Below are 15,952 nucleotides of genomic sequence, written 5' to 3' on the forward strand. Positions count from 1 at the left end.
ATCTGAAACCACGTAAGTCAGCTTATAATGAAATTCTGCTTTTCTTTTTGGCTTTTGAGTTTCTAACATGTGCCGTTTGTCTGGCCCTTTATTTCCCATTGTGAACATGACTCAGTGCCGCCCGATCTTCTGCTGATTCAAATATGGATGATATTTGTAAGCTGCTCCGAAGTACAGGTTATTCCAGTCAACCAGGAGCCAAAAGACCACCCAACTACCCTGAGAGTTATTTCCAGAGAGTGCCTATCAATGAAGCCTTCATCAGTATGGTCATAGGCCGACTGAGATCTGATGATATTTATAACCAGGTGGGCATTCAATCTATCAAGATCTTAGTAGTTTCAAAGATGGATTTTGCTTTCCTCTTCAAATGATTCCTTCCCTTCCTTCTTCCTCAAAAGAATAAAAGCAGCTAAAAAATTTCAAATTTGGGGAGCTGTACTATGGGACGGTAAAGAAAATGGGGACAATAATTTGGGCAGAATTAGAGATTTCGGGGGGAAGATGGCATTTGATCTGAATTTGGAAAACAGATGCAGTCTTGGCAGTCATTCATTCAAGAAAGAGTTACTGAGTGCGTATTACGAGCTGGCTGCTGGCATCCATTGCTGATGAAGGCAGGCCATGGTCCCTGCCCATAACGGGAAGAAGATGGATAACTAAAGGAATTATAGCAGAGTAAGGTGAGTAGTAGAAGGGACCATACAGCATACAACAGGGGCAGCCAGATTACTGTGGGTGGCGAAGGAGGCATGAGGGCAGGTCCAGGCAAGAAGACAGCTTGCGCAGAGCTCCGAAGACCTGTAGCATTTGCAATTTGCCTCACTTTTCTCCCGAGTGTGTGTATCATTCACTTAAGAGGATACCAAAGAAAATTATCTTTTGACTTCATTTTCCTAAAGAAAATGTAATTTTAGAGTCACCTGGCTGGCTCAGATGGTAGAGCGTGCAACTCTTGACCTCAGGGTTGTGAGTTCAAGCCCCACATGGGGTGTAGAGATTACTTCAAAGTAAAACCTTTTTTTTTTTTTTTTAGATTTTATTTATTTATTTCAGAGAGAGAGAGAGTATGAGAGAGGAGAGGGTCACTAGGGGGAAGCAGACTCCCTGCTGAGCTGGGAGCCCGATGCAGGACTCGATCAAGGGACTCCAGGATCGTGACCTGAGCCTAAGGCAGACAGTTAACCAACTGAGCCACCCAGATGCCTCCAAAGTAAAATCTTAAAAAAAACAAAAAGCAAAAAAACCCACATAATTTTATGTATTATATATTTTTCTTACTAGAATAAGAATTAGACCTGTAATAACTGGGTATCATTTATTACACAGCACAGCTGCTGTGTACAGGTAGCCTGCTAGTTTCCTTTATGAATATGTTCAGTATAAATAAAAGAGGTTTTTGTGGGTTTTTTAAAGAGTTCAAAATCAAAAGCTACCTGCAGATACTAGGTCTTTATAATATCTGTCGACATTTATTGAGAATTCAGTATCAACCAGACTCATAGTAGGTTTTCTCATAAACCATTTTCTCTTTCCTCAGAACAGTCCTACAAAGTGGGTAACATTGTCCTCATGTTGCTGTTGAGAAAAATATGGCTTAGGGAGTTTAGTGCCTTTCACAAGGTCATGTAACTAGGTAGCAGAACCATAATTTGAACTCAGGTCTGTAGAACTTCGAAGACCACACTGCTTCACTGTCTCTCTTTACCCCTTCTGCCTCGTACGTGGTCCATGTGTCAAGGCAGTGTGTTTGCGTTTTCTCCTTGCCCCTTGACCTTTATTAACGGCTTACACTGGGGTTGTGCCATGTGCCCACCCCACTCTGCCCTGTACCTCCCCCATCCCTGGTCGTGGCTGATTGGTGGCGGGAAGGGGGCGTTTAGGACGCTTGACCCAAGATGGACCAAGTTCCCTTTCGCCAGGTAACTTGGAATTGGGCCCAAGAAACAATGTCTGATACGGCTTTACTTGCAACATGCAAAATTTGGAGTCTGGGGTAGCCTCGTTCTGTCCTGTTAAAAACAATCTGGAGAGAGAGAGCAGGGACAATAAGTGAAGGCTTTCTGGTTCTCAGCTTCCTGAGGCCGGGCCACATTCCTGCCTGCAGGTTCCCTATGACATTGCTGTGTCTGCCCTTGTCGCAGTGTCCTCCTTTTCTGTTTGTAGTCCTTGAAGTGATAGGTACTGTGGGCAGCTGGTTCGTAACCCATGAGGCAGTGGAGCCCTAGGACACCCCAGCACCTAAAAGGCAGGCAGATGGAGAACACCCAGCAAAGCAGGGCGACAAGAGAGTGTCTGGGAAACTAGAGGAGAGAAGCGAAGGGAGAGTGTGAAAAAGAAGCCTTTGAATGGAGGGATTGTGAGGTGGTGAGTGACTTGAAGAGACTCCAGGGACTAGGGCAGGCCAAGCTTCAGTGAGCTGTGGGATCGACTGGGAACTGAGAAAATGGTGGCAGGGTTTGGGGTCTGTCAGCACCGAGAGATGTCTGTGATAGACAGACACAGAAGTGGACAACTGTCAGGACACAGGGGCTCAAACAGTTGCGTTTCTTTTTCTTGTTTCCTGTTTTTTTGTTTTTTATTTTTTTTGAGGAAAAGACTTCAAATTGCAGCAGAGTCAGGGGTGGGAAGGAAGAGTAGCAGTAAGAAGGCAGGCCCTGGGTACGCGGTGTTCCTCGCAGTGCTGCCCTCTGAGAATTGCTCCCTGGGCCCAGGGCCCCCCTGTTGGGAGATGGCCGTCCTGGAACCTGGTCGCTTACCCGGCACACGCATGAATTCAGATGTCACCAACGGCTGCCTCTTTGGGGGGTTGTGTGCTTCGCAGGTCTCTGCATACCCTTTGCCCGAGCACCGCAGCACGGCCTTGGCGACTCAAGCCGCCATGCTGTACGTGATCCTTTACTTCGAACCTTCCATCCTTCACACGCACCAGGCAAAGATGAGAGAGATTGTGGACAAATACTTTCCAGATAATTGGGCAAGTATTACTATCAGTCTTATTTTTTTCCTCTGTAATAACCTTGTTAGGGAACCAATTTTCTGTTCTTTTGGCCTTTAGCCAAAAGAGGTCGTAATGTTGTAAATAATGAGACATACAGTCACTTAGCTAAGGTTACTATAGGTCTGTTGAGAATCTTAGAAATCATAACATGAAGGAATAAGTCAGGAAAACTTCTGAAGAACAGTTTTTTTTTTTTCTTAAAATGATACTGTCAAGGTAAAACTATGTATTAAAATGTATCTTGTTTTAGTTGCTGAGATTGTAACTGTTTCATAAGTACTTCTTTATTCTTTTCTATTTCATGACTCTAAGCTTATAAATCAATCTGTTACTTTATGAATAGGAATTTTACTTTAATACTGAGTTTCATCTACCTATAAGCTAATACTGATTATATTACTACAGGGATGTGCTTATGACTTTCTAAACATTGTCTCACCCAAAAATACTAATTCTTAAAAGAATAAAGCTGACTTAACATACTCAGTGTAGGGGAGATATTCTCTTTGTACACAGAGGTTTTAATAAAGTACAATGAATTGGATCGTGTTCTCAGGTGGCAGATGCTATTCCACTTGTTACCGGCCCTTGAATGGCAGACTGTGATTAGGGAGCTGTAGGGAGAACAGCCCACAGTGAGGAGATGATGCCTCCTCTCCACAAACACATCACGCTCATGAACTAGCGGCTGAGCAGCCCGGAGGAAAACTCTAATAATCCGGGTTCATTTGCCTAAGCTTAATTAAGAGTTTTGACCATAGTGCTGTAATCAGAAACAGAAATACTTCCACAGTTAAGGAAGGTCAAAATCCAATTGTATGATGCTTATAAGATACATTCTCTAAAAAACACCCGGCACACTAAAAATAAAGGAATTGGGGCACCCGGGTGGCTCAATCAGTTAAGCGTCTAACTCTTGGTTTCAGCTCAGTCATGATCTCAGGGTTGTAGATTAGGCCTTGCATGGGGCTCTGCACTCAGCATGAAGTCCTCCCTCTGTCTCCCTCTGCCCCCCATCTGCTGTCTCTCAAATAAATAATTTTTTTTTTTAAAGAGTTAAGAGAGAGATTCCAGGCAAATGCCAGCCAATGAAAAACCAGTAAGAAAATATTAATATCACACCATAGAGAATTTTAACGAAAAACACTAATGGAAATAAAGAGGGATCATATATGATTTTAAAAAGAATAATCCAAGGTCAATTTATAAATTCACACCCAGTTAAATACTCAAAATGTATAAAGCAAAAATAAAATAACTTTTAAAAATTGATGAAACCATAATCATGATGAGAAATTTTAGTATACCTCTTTCTCTATATAATCCTGCTCTTTCAAAAATCCATAATAGATGTTTTGTGTTTATTTGAAAGGATATGTATGAAAGTTAGGAAATATCAGATAACAAAGTGAATGGAGTTTAAAAAAACAATTTTAGTCTATGGACTGTATTCTCTTACTGTAGCATGATTACATTAGAAGCCAGTGCTTAAAAGGTATTTTTAAGTGTTTGAAAAAAACATACACTCCCAAATAACTTTTGTGTCCAAGAGGAAATCACAGTAGGATGCCTGGGTGGCTCAGTCGGTTGAGGGTTTGTCTTCAGCTCAGGTCATGATCTTTGGGTCCTGGGATGCTGGGATACTAATCACAGTCTGCTCCTTGCTCAGTGGGGAGCCTGCTTCTCACTCTGCCTGTTGCTACCCGTGCTTGTGTGTGCTGACAGATAAATAAAATCTTCTAAAAAAACAAAAGAGGAAGTCTCAATGTCAGAGAAGAAATATGTAGAATCACCCAACATCAAAATACTACAAAGTGAAGCTCGTGGGAATGACTAAAAACTATTCTTCAGAGTAACTGAAGTAAATGAAACCTTAAATATATTTATTTTAAAAATAAGAACAATTAAAAATGAATGAGTTAGAGGGGTACCTGGCTGACTGAAGTCAGTGCAGCATGTAACCCTTGATCTTAGGGTTATGGGTTCAAGTCCCACATTGGGTGTAGAGATGACTTAAAAATAAAATTAGAAAAAAAATAAATGAGCTAGATATTGAGGTTTAAGAAGCTAGAGTAGGTCGAGTGAATGGAAGTCAATAAGCGTATGAGCAGCAGTGTATTGAACTGGACAAGAAGGGAAAGAAAGATGATCAATACAACAAAGGCTGGTTTTTTTGAAGACTAATAAAATACTTAGTGAGACTGACCAGAGAGGAAGAAAGAGAGAAGACAAGTTTAAATATGTTAAAATTGAAAAAACAAACCTAAGATAAAATAAAGAGCTTTTAAAAGTATAAGAAAACTTCTAAACAACTTTGTGCCAATATATTTGAAAACTCTGAAGAAATAGAAAATTTTCTTAAAAATATATAAATACCAAATCTGACTCAAGAAGAAAAAGAAGTGCAACGAGCTGTGACTGTTACAGAAATGAAACTGGGGACCCGACCTCCCTGCTTAGCCACTCCCACCAAAAAGAGAGGATCCCCACGACCACAGGATTTCTCCGGCAACTTACAGCAAAAATAGTGACAAATAATCCCAATTTTTTACAGACTGGAGTAGGTGAGTTAAGAACCACAAAAATAATGCTTTGCTTCCTTTAGTCGAGAGATTCTCACATGAACTGGGGAGCCCTAGGAGTCCCCCAGGCTCGTTCCAGGACTCAGTGAGGTGAAACTGTGTTTGTGATAACACCACAGTGGTCCGAGCCTTCTCCTCTCATCCTTTCCCAAGGGCACTTTGCCCTTCCAGAGGCCCCGAGAGGGTCAACCTCAGGACCCTGACTGAGAGCCGAGTGCGAGTCCGGCCGTGTTCAGTTAGGCTGGACGTTCTAGAGACTCGAAAAAATGGAAAAGTGACACCACCCTGCTCACAAAACTTTTTTGGGAAACCTTTAGTCATTTTTGGTTTTGTTCTTTTAATGAAAAACATTTTATGTTAGCATGTAGTGGGTTTCTTGTTTTTTGAAGTGAATTAAATAGTTTTTGAAGTGTCTCAGCTGTAATGTGTAATATGATAAGTATCAATAGATACGACCCCATTTAAAAAAAAAAAAAAAAAAAGGTCCTTCGGGCTTTTGGAGTTTTCAGTAAGTGTTAGTTGCATAAAGGCAGAGGTGAAAACGTTTGAGGAGACCACTGCTCTAGTCTACTTTTCTGTCAACCTTGATTTCGTCATTTTCCCACGAGTAGCTCTTGTCGCCCTTGTTCCAGAGTGTCGCTGAGACAGAACGCTCACTTTCTATTTGGCAAATCGTGGGTTTCCATTGCAGTGGTGTTTGAACCGGAAGGAGGAGGCAGTATCTTCGGTAACTTGGCCTCCAAGTGAGCAAGTGTTTAATATACTGAATGAATGTGTCCTCTTGCAGGTAATTAGTATTTACATGGGGATCACGGTTAATCTAGCAGATGCTTGGGAACCGTATAAAGCTGCAAAAACTGCTTTAAACAATACCCTGGACCTTTCAAACGTCAGAGAACAGGTAGGTGCTGGCCAGTGCAGAGGGATTCTCGTAACAGCTGCAAGCCTGCTCTGGGGGTAGGAAAGGAGGAGAGTTCCCACGGACATTTGACAAATGTCCACATAGACATTTTAAGTACAGAGATCAACAAAAGGGGGATTTTGCACATCCTAATAAAATAGGTAGTTATAGATTTTTAACTTGCATAGTATATGTAAGTGGGAGACTTAGGTTCAAGATGCAACATCCTAAGACAAATCAGTATGTCACATGACCCCAGTTGGCTTTGCTTATTCTTGATAAAGTCCGTGTCCTTGAGGACAGAACGGCTTTCACCGGTAGCTGGAGTTTTAATTTTTCATTAGTAGGATGAATACTGAGGATGGTAACTAAATGTACACAATATGTCCTGTCACTGTAATTTAAATTTGTCCTCTCTGATGTGTCAAAGAAGCAACAAAACTAGACGCATTTCATCTCCTTAAAGTTTAAATGGTTATATTCTGTCTCTTTGATGAGAACACAAGGCAGTTACCCTCAGTTTGTTTTCTATGATTTATTCACTTAAATCCCTCTGGGATTTTGTCTTATTTTTCCCTCCCTTCCCCTTAAATTCCACATATGAGTGAGAACTCATGATAATTGTTTTTCTCTGATTGACTTAATTTCACTTAGCATAATGCCCTCTAGTTCCATCCACGTCGTTGCACATGGCAAGATTTCGTGTTTTTGGTGGTTGAGTAGTATTCCATTGTGTATCTGTGTGTGTGTGTGTGTGTGTGTGTGTGTACATCTCTCTCACATCTTCTTTATCCATTCATCTGTAACAGGGTGATGGACATTAAGGAGGACATGTGATATAATGAGCACTAGGTACTAAATTATGTAAGACTGATGGATCACTGAACCCTACCTCTGAAACTAATAATACATTCTATGTTAATTAATTTATTTTAAATAAATAATTAATTTTAAAAATTTAAAAGAACATAAGGGAGAAGGAAATTCCTAAGTAAACAGAGCAATAAAAATCTCTTTGTTGATTAGTATCCTTGACATTTCTAAACAGTTACCTTCCTCAGCCTGGGCTAAGTTTTTGAGTTTCCAGCACAGTTAAAATGATATTGACTCAAAGAATGTCAGCATGTTTTATTCAAATAAATTGAATTCCATCAATAATGCACAAAATAATTTCAACGTTGGCATGTCTCCTGGAAATGTAGTAGAGAAAGCAGTGCTTCCAATACTTACTGGTATCAGAGCATTAATTTTTCATCCCTAGAATTACTTTCCAAAATTGGATTTTCTCCTTGGTGCCATTTTAAGAAGATATTCAGAGTCCTCCAGTGAAGCACCTGGTGATAGTTTGAAACTAACCCGACTAGGCTGATGTTGAACATTTCACTCTTGCTTCAGGGAAAGCAGAATGACCAGATTTCCAAAAGGCTGGTTTGAAAATTCACTTTTCACCTGCTGAGGCATATTTTCGTTGTGCTTTCATCTGCCTGTAGAAGTCTCTTCTCCTGTAGAAGTTTCTGCTCTGCCTTCTTGGTCAGTAATTATGGGAAGAATAGGCAGTTGAGCTACTGCCTTTATGTTTCTTTTCCATCCAAGTTAAGGATAGAAGGGGCCCCCAGAACCACTTGTTCCCGGTTCTCCAGTTGACATTTGCAGAAACCAGGAGGGAGAGGTTCAATCCAAAGTCACACCAGTATCTTATCATAGCCAGAGGTAGGATTTAGGATTCCCTTGGTTCTGAGTCCAACATCCTTTTCAAAAATGTTCAATAAACCACTTGTCTTGGAGCCTTACCAACTATGGTCCATATGTTACTCATCTCCTATAGAAATGTGATTATTTGTCCAGGGGTTCATCTGCATGTGATTTGTTTTCGAGGAAAAGCATTTTCTCTTTTTGAAAATGTAAATCGAGTTGTTTTGTTTCTCATTTTAAAAAGTCAAGCAGATACGCCACTGTCAGTGAAAGAGTGCATGCTCAAGTCCAGCAGTTCCTGAAAGAAGGTTATTTGAGGGAGGAGATGGTTCTGGACAATATCCCGAGGCTTCTGAACTGCCTGAGAGACTGCAATGTCGCCATCCGATGGCTGATGCTGCACACGGCCGACTCAGGTAATGTGCAAAAGGTGTGCCCGTCCGCATGGCTGCACGAAACGGCCTTCAGAATTAAGATATGCTCCATGTTGCAAAAATGGTTTAGTCTTTGGCAGAGAATCAAATTGTTTTTTTTATTTTAGGGAGGGAGAGCATGTGGGGGAGGGGAAGAAGGAGAAGAAGAGAGAGAGACTTTCCAGCACACTCCCCCCTCAACACAGATCCTGACAGGGGCTCAGTCTCATGACCCGTGAGATCATGACCTGAGCTAAAACCAAGAGTTAGACACTCAGCCAACTGAGTCACCCAGGCACCCTGAGAATCAAGTTGCTTTTTAAGTTAGTTATTTTTGTGTCTACTTGGACAAGGTAACAGCCCACCTGAATAGTCCCTTTGTCAGGTTCAATTATCTGGGATTATCCCAGTGGGTCCGGGGTAATCTACCCAAGGGTCCTTGAATGGGCAAGAGGAAAGCAGAAGAGTCAGAACTAGAGAAGTGGCATCATGCAAAGGCTCAGCAGCCACTGCTGATTTTAAAGGTGGAATGGAGCCTCGAGCCAGGGAATACAGGTGGCCTCAAATGCAGAAAAAGGAAAGAAAACAGGATTTCCCCCGGAGCCTCCAGAAGGAACACAGATCTCTTGACTCCTTGATTTTACCCCAGTGGGACCCATTTCAGATTTCTCATCTCCGGGATAAGAGAATACATTTGTGTCTTCTTAAGCCATTAAGTTTGTAGTGATCAGTTACAGCAGGAAACTAATACAAGAGCTAATCCAGTACGTAAGGGTCAGATGTGCAAAACACATGGTGGGGTTTGGGATTTGAGTCCAGAGCAGGAGAGAAAGTTGCTTGTTGACATAGAAAAGTAAAGGTGGTCGGGAAAGGATCCACACAGGATACAGGAGCAGACTGCCCAACCTCCCCCTCCTCCAACCTTGGATTTTGAAGTTAAAAGTTCTAGACTGGAGAAATGATAGAGAAGAAGGTATACTTTGGGAAGTACAGAAAAACATGGACCCACAAAGTTGATGAACAGGCTAAACCAGAGTGCCTAATAAAGGTAGACTGGGTCTTAACCTTTTCTGGTGCACAGTCCTCTTAGAGACACAACGGGCCTTCAAGTTCAGTTGCTTCACAGATTGTAGGAAATGCTTCCACGGGGCCCATGACTTTGACTTTAAAAAACAAAACAAAACCCTGGTTTAATGGAAAAATAAGTAGGTTGGACTCACCTGAGCTAGTTGAGAGCGGACACAATTCCTCATACTTAGTACAAGCTGGATTGATGTTAATGAACTCACGATCTCACTCACCTGGAGCGCGTGCGCTTCCGCTCTCAGGCGTGTCATTCAGCAGCCCTGTAAAGCCTCCTGCTTTTTGTTTTTCATCAACAAACTTCGCTTCAGACTGACCCTGAGACAGGCACTGCTTTCAACGGTTGTGCTTTGGGATGAGGTTGTGTCTCTAAAAATCCTGCCCATGATTCTGCAGCCTCCATGGTAACACAGCCGCCCGTAGCCCACACCCTCCCCTGGAAAGATGTTCTTCCCTCCAGCGCCCATCTGGTTCCAGCAGTGAAGACAGCAGGTGGATTTCTTCATCCTTTGTACCTCTGAAAATACGTGGACTTTCTCCTCAGCCTTCTCTCTTCACACTAGAAATCTCCAGCTCCAAAACCTTTCTCAAAAGTGCTACTTTCCACTTATTTGTTTTTTGTTTTTTTCCATTTTACTCTTTTTGCCTACATCTCTCTCCAGTTTACAGTTTACTCACAGCACGAATACCATGGCTGACGCTGAATCATATAATGGGTCTGGTGTTAGTCACATTTCTTTTTTATATAAACTCCAGTTCGAATTTGAGGATTTTGCTATACTGACTCAGTATTGAATCTTCTTTACCAGTCTTACATGCTCAAGCATGTAAACAACTCGGGTCCTTGTTATATTCTGTCATAAAACCAACAGTGGGTTTCCAGTGACTCAGCCTCCTTGTCGCCTTCCCCACGACGGTGCCTGACCTCCAAGACTCCAGTCTGGGAGCCAGGGAGTCTCCGGGATTTGCACCCTTGCAGGGACAACAAACACTATTATGTGCGTTTATCTTCAGGCACATCTGTTTTCCATTTTTGTGCCTGGCAGTTGTCTGACCTGATTGCGTAAGGTCATCATTTACCAGAAACAAATGATTTACCTATCTGATGATGAGTCATGTGTGGGGAAAGTAACTGCTTATTTAGCTTTTATGGTGGTTCCAGTCGTCATGTGTAGGAAGGAATGTGTATTCTTTATATTCCCTCCTGTTGATCCGCTGGAGACATCTCACCCAGGCTTTGGATGCCTCCCCAGTGTCTTGAAGCTTCTGAAGAAACACGCTCAGAGCCAACCCCGGCAGGCAGGGCTGCCCAGCTCCTGAAGTCTGACTCTGAGGGTATCATGCTTCTAAGATCTGTTGCCTCAATTCTCTCAGTCTGCATTCTTGCGTGTCAGATGTCAGAGATGGGATCAGCCTCTGAGAATGCTGGAACCATCCCTGATTTCTACCAAGGAATTAATTATTAATGCAGGGCGATGTTCTCTATCTGAAAATGAAAGCAAATTCGCCTCAGGTGGTTTCTTATTAAAGCAGAATTAATACAAAACAAATGGAACTCTTTGTCAGTTTGGTCTATTTGATTTTGTTAGGCAGATACGAAGCTGAAAAAATTGTCTCTGTGCTGTCAGTGTCACTGGTTCCAATATAGCTCTTCCTAGATAGTTGTGACGAATGCATAATAATCCTACTCTGAGGTTTCCCATGAAAACTGAGCCCTTCTCCAGGTTGTCATGAGTCTACTCCTGATGGATTGACTTAGAAATCAGTATAAAAAATGGCCATCTGCAGGCTTCACCAGAACGGAGACACCAGAAAACACCCCTGACATACACAACACAGTCCTTCTGTATACATTAGACATCCTGTGATACCACTGAGGGGCTAAGAAAATAAGAAAGCCGTGTGACACCAGAGCAACAACCAGGGACTTTGAACCTTATCAAATGTGAATTTTCTGACAGTGACTTTGAACCTTATCAAATGTGAATTTTCTGACAGTGACTTTGAACCTTATCAAATGTGAATTTTCTGACAGTGTTCATTGCCCTAAATTTTTTATTTTGACTATTTATAGTCCATTTAGCCTTGACTTGTAACTATTTGTACCTTACCATATTTTCTTATTTTTTCCTAAATAAATAATTGGCCCCACAAACTAATTTCAGCAAATATCAGTATTTTTTTAAAAATTCTATATACCTTTAACAAATTGCTTATTTTATTTGAAATAGTTTTGGTTGGGAGTTGAGAGGCTGAGCAGGGAATCAGGATATTAGATATTTTGCCCCTGGGTCCATCCCTGCCTAATTTTGTCACCTTGGCCTAGTTGCCAGAATCTCTCTGGGCCTTGGTGGTAGATAGTTCAGGAAGCTTCGAGTGCCTGCCATGCCCTTGGGTCTTTACAAGGAACAACACTCCCAGGTCTGGTTCTTCCTGTTTGGAGGTGCCATATCTTTGTGTGGGTAAACCTGCTTCCCCTTGGTGTCAGGGACCCCCAAGCCCACCGTAGCTATGATCACTTCCTAGAAGACACAGCATGTATTAGCACTAGTGGCTGTGATTTATTGCAGCAAAAGGATAGAAGGCAAAATCAGAAAAGGGAAAAGGCGCATGGGGTGAAGTCTGGAGGGAACCAGGCACAAGCTTCCAGAGGTCCTCTCTTGGTGGAGCCGCACAGGATGCGTTTAACTGCACCCCTGTCCCCAGCAATGCATTGGAACAGCATGTGTAAAGTGTTGCCCATCAGGGAAGTTCCTTGGAAACTCCATGTCCAGGGTTTTTATTTGGGGCTGATCACAGGCAGCGTCTGCCTGGCATGTATCAAAATTCCAGACTCCTAGAGGGAAAGCAGGTGGCCATCATAAAACACACTGTACAAATAGTTTGGGCATAGCGGCCACTCTTACTAGTGCTTGAGTGGTAGCATCTCCCGAAATCTGAGTTCCCAGATGTGCCAACCTTGCAAGTAGGCCTTTCTGAGGAGAGCAGTCTCAAAAAACCGAGAGCATCCTCCCTGAATGCCAGAGAGCAATGCCTAAAGCAAAAGCAGCTGCAAACAGGACATCAGGAGGCTGCCCACTGACGGAATGGCGTCTGAAGGCTCTGCCTGTCGGTACTGGAGAGTCAGTAATGAATCAATCTGAGAACGCCTGCAAAATCTGGAATGCTTTTCTGCCGCTTGTTCTCCTTCTATAATATATCATGAATGACATTCCTTGCCAGATCCAACTGTTATATTTTAAAAGTTCAGTTGTACTTACTCGTGGCATAGATACACTATAATTTTCCGTGTGTAATTTTCCGTGTGTATTTGTACATGGTTTATGTTTTGCTTATTTTCATATGCTTAAAATGAATGAAAGTAAAGGAAAGTTTTTTAAGAATTCCCCCTTATGGCTCATGTTTTCTACACATTTAATAAATTAGGAACTCTTTTCTTCCCTTCTCTAGCCTGTGACCCAAACAACAAACGCCTTCGTCAAATCAAGGACCAGATTCTAACGGACTCTAGGTACAATCCCAAGATCCTCTTTCAGTTGCTGTTGGACACTGCACAGTTTGAGTTTATACTCAAAGAGGTAAAACCCTTGAATAAATAATCATCGACATCTTAGTGTTTTTATGCTTAAAACTATTTTTAAAAGGATTAGGGTTCTGTAACTGCGTCTCTGGCTCAGGCTAAGATTCTAGCTGTCTGCGATAGTTCTTACACTAAAAGGACAAGACTGAACATATAACAGGCATTCAGTGCCTACTGCCGTTGGGGAGACAGGGATGGGGGAAACTGTACAAGAGTTGGAGGTGGCCATCTAATGAGGAATACAAACAAGTAATCTGAGAAATGCACTAATAAAAATGTAAATACGAACTGAGAAATGTGCTCTAAAGGAAAGGAATATAGTTGTCAGAGGACCTAAAATCAAAGATGCTATCCCCAACTTCCCTGAGAAGAGAAGCGAGAGCTTCTGAAGGGACCCGAAAAAGGAACCTGTCAGTTAGCTAAGACAAAGATTGGGAGCATTCTGGAGACCATGCCAGAGAGGGGGCAGAATACACCCAGGTCGTCTTGGGTAGGAAACAGCATGATGGGTTCAAGGACCAGAAAGACCAGTTGGCTAGAGGGGAGAGAATGAGAGAAAGTGATACGAGATGAGGTTGAAAGGTGGGCAGGAGCCTGCCCAGGCCTGGCAGGATTTCAGTCGCCATCGGAAAAGCCATGAGAACCTGCTAGAAAGGGCCTTTAAGTAGGATGGAGGATTTGCAATTAAGCAAGGTTAACTTACGGATTTTAAGGATTTCAGGTTTCCTGAAGGAAATTCTGAGGTTAGTCAGTCTTAGGGCTAAAATAACAAGCCTCTGTGGGCATAATAAAAGTGGCAGATACCCAGAAATGCCTAAGTTCTGGAACCAGTAACTTTGGGGGTTTGGATCAGGTGGACCCGGAACTAGCCATGGATGTTAATGTCCATTTGGAACTGATCTTCGTCTTGTCTCAGTCTGGTTAGAGGTATCCTAGACGTTTATCTTCTAGATATGCGAGGACACTGTGTTCCCCATTTAGTAGCTCAGGAAAAGTACATGCTGATTATTAACATCATGCTAATGCGTGTGTGGGGTGTTTTCAGTTTGCAGTGACTTGTCTGGGTATCATGTTTGAGATCAGAGAAACACTACCCCTTTTTGATCTCTTTAAGAATGTTAATGTTTTCCCTCTGAATAGCAAATCATTATTGAATACCTGCGCTGTTCCCGGCTAGGTGCTAGGAATTCTAAAATGAACAAGGCATGTCCCTACCATCAAGGAGCTCCCAGTACAGTGGGGGAGAGAGACAGATTAAGCCAATAAAGGTATATCTCCTAACTGAAGGACCATCTCCTATCCCAAGTTCTATCTTGCAAGATGAAGCCTCTGAGTTCAACCTGTGAATTAGTGTTTGAAGGACTTTAAGCCATGCGGTCTGTGATGAAGGCCTCAGTGTTATTTTTAGTCACTGCCGCTTTGTCACCTGGCATTGATTGATCCTGGGCATTCGAAAAGATAGGGCAGACTCTAGAGATAATTCTGACAGTTCCTCATCCTATTACTTCCATTGCTGAATCATCCTGCCTGATCACTGAGACTCCTTTTCCTCTGGCCCCACAGAATTCCACCGGTCTTGATCCTTTCATCTGCAATGAAGTCTTCATCTTTTAAAATTAATTTTGATGCTGAGGAATGAAGAATTTATTTTTTTTTTAAGATTTTATTTATTTATTTGACAGAGAGAGAGTGATCACAAGTAGGCAGAGAAGCAGCAGAGGGGAAAGGGGGAAGCAGGCTCCCCGCCCAGCAGAGAGCCCAATGCGGGGCTCAATCCCAGGACCCCAGGATCATGACCCGAGCTGAAGGCAGAGGCTTAACCCACTGAGCCACCCAGGCACCACAGGAATGGAGAATTTAAGAGAAAAATCAGTATACTCTCATATTTACCCCTTAGGATAAATAAATAAACTCAATAAATAAACCCCGGTACATTTGTGACATACCTTAAATATGTTTCTGAAGTTTATTTCAATGGAAAAAAAAAAAAAACCTTGAGATACAGTTTCCTTCTCTACCCAACCCTTTATAGGATTTTAATTTTTATAAAGACATGAGTTCATAAATAGACTTACTGTATGATCACAAAGAAAGAACTTGTGTTAGTCATTTAACTCATTCTCCACTAATCAGACAAGATAATGCTCAGCCTTCCCTGACCCCGGGAAATTTTTACTTAGAGCAGTGGTCACCAAGTTTCATGTCTTTTAAAAATGTTGTTTCCTGGGTCGACCCAAGACCCTCTGAACCAGAATCTTCAAGGGTGGAGTGTGGGCATCTGAGAAGTTGCATCTGTTCATTTGCTCTGAGAACCACTGTCTTAGCAGTGGTCTAGCTTTGCCCCTCGATTTGTTCAAAGGAGGACGGCTTGAGAGATGACATCAGGGTAATGTTACTTTTAGGCATATATTTTTATAATAAATTGGGTTTCACTCAGGTTTTCTTGGTAAACTGCCTAATTTAGACTTCCTCTTAAGTAATTTCTTTTCTGTCTCTTTCAACAGATGTTCAAGCAAATGCTTTCAGAAAAGCAAGCCAAATGGGAGTATTACAAGAAGGAGGGTTCAGAGCGGATGATGGAGCTTGCTGATGTCTTTTCAGGAGTGAAACCCCTAACCCGAGTGGAGAAAAATGGTAATTGCTGAAGAGGAACTATTGGTGTGCTTGAAGTGTACACAAAAATTACTGGAAAGCAGCATA

The 15,952-nt window shown here is 42.1% G+C and overlaps 1 protein-coding gene across 2 annotated transcripts in view; it reads left to right on the forward strand.

The window, feature by feature from the left end:
* Nucleotides 1–15,952, forward strand: part of WASHC5 (WASH complex subunit 5) — a 59,525-nt gene that overhangs the window by 10,169 nt on the left and 33,404 nt on the right. For both annotated transcript variants that reach the window (XM_044244955.1, XM_044244956.1), the window contains exons 6-11: nucleotides 116–308; nucleotides 2,825–2,977; nucleotides 6,371–6,484; nucleotides 8,421–8,592; nucleotides 13,123–13,250; nucleotides 15,757–15,886. In XM_044244955.1, coding sequence (XP_044100890.1) covers nucleotides 116–308; nucleotides 2,825–2,977; nucleotides 6,371–6,484; nucleotides 8,421–8,592; nucleotides 13,123–13,250; nucleotides 15,757–15,886 — 890 coding nt within the window. The remainder of the gene's footprint in view (nucleotides 1–115; nucleotides 309–2,824; nucleotides 2,978–6,370; nucleotides 6,485–8,420; nucleotides 8,593–13,122; nucleotides 13,251–15,756; nucleotides 15,887–15,952) is intronic.

Source organism: Neovison vison, chromosome 4 (genome assembly GCF_020171115.1).
Source record: "Neovison vison isolate M4711 chromosome 4, ASM_NN_V1, whole genome shotgun sequence".
Classification (NCBI taxonomy): Eukaryota; Metazoa; Chordata; class Mammalia; order Carnivora; family Mustelidae; genus Neogale; species Neogale vison.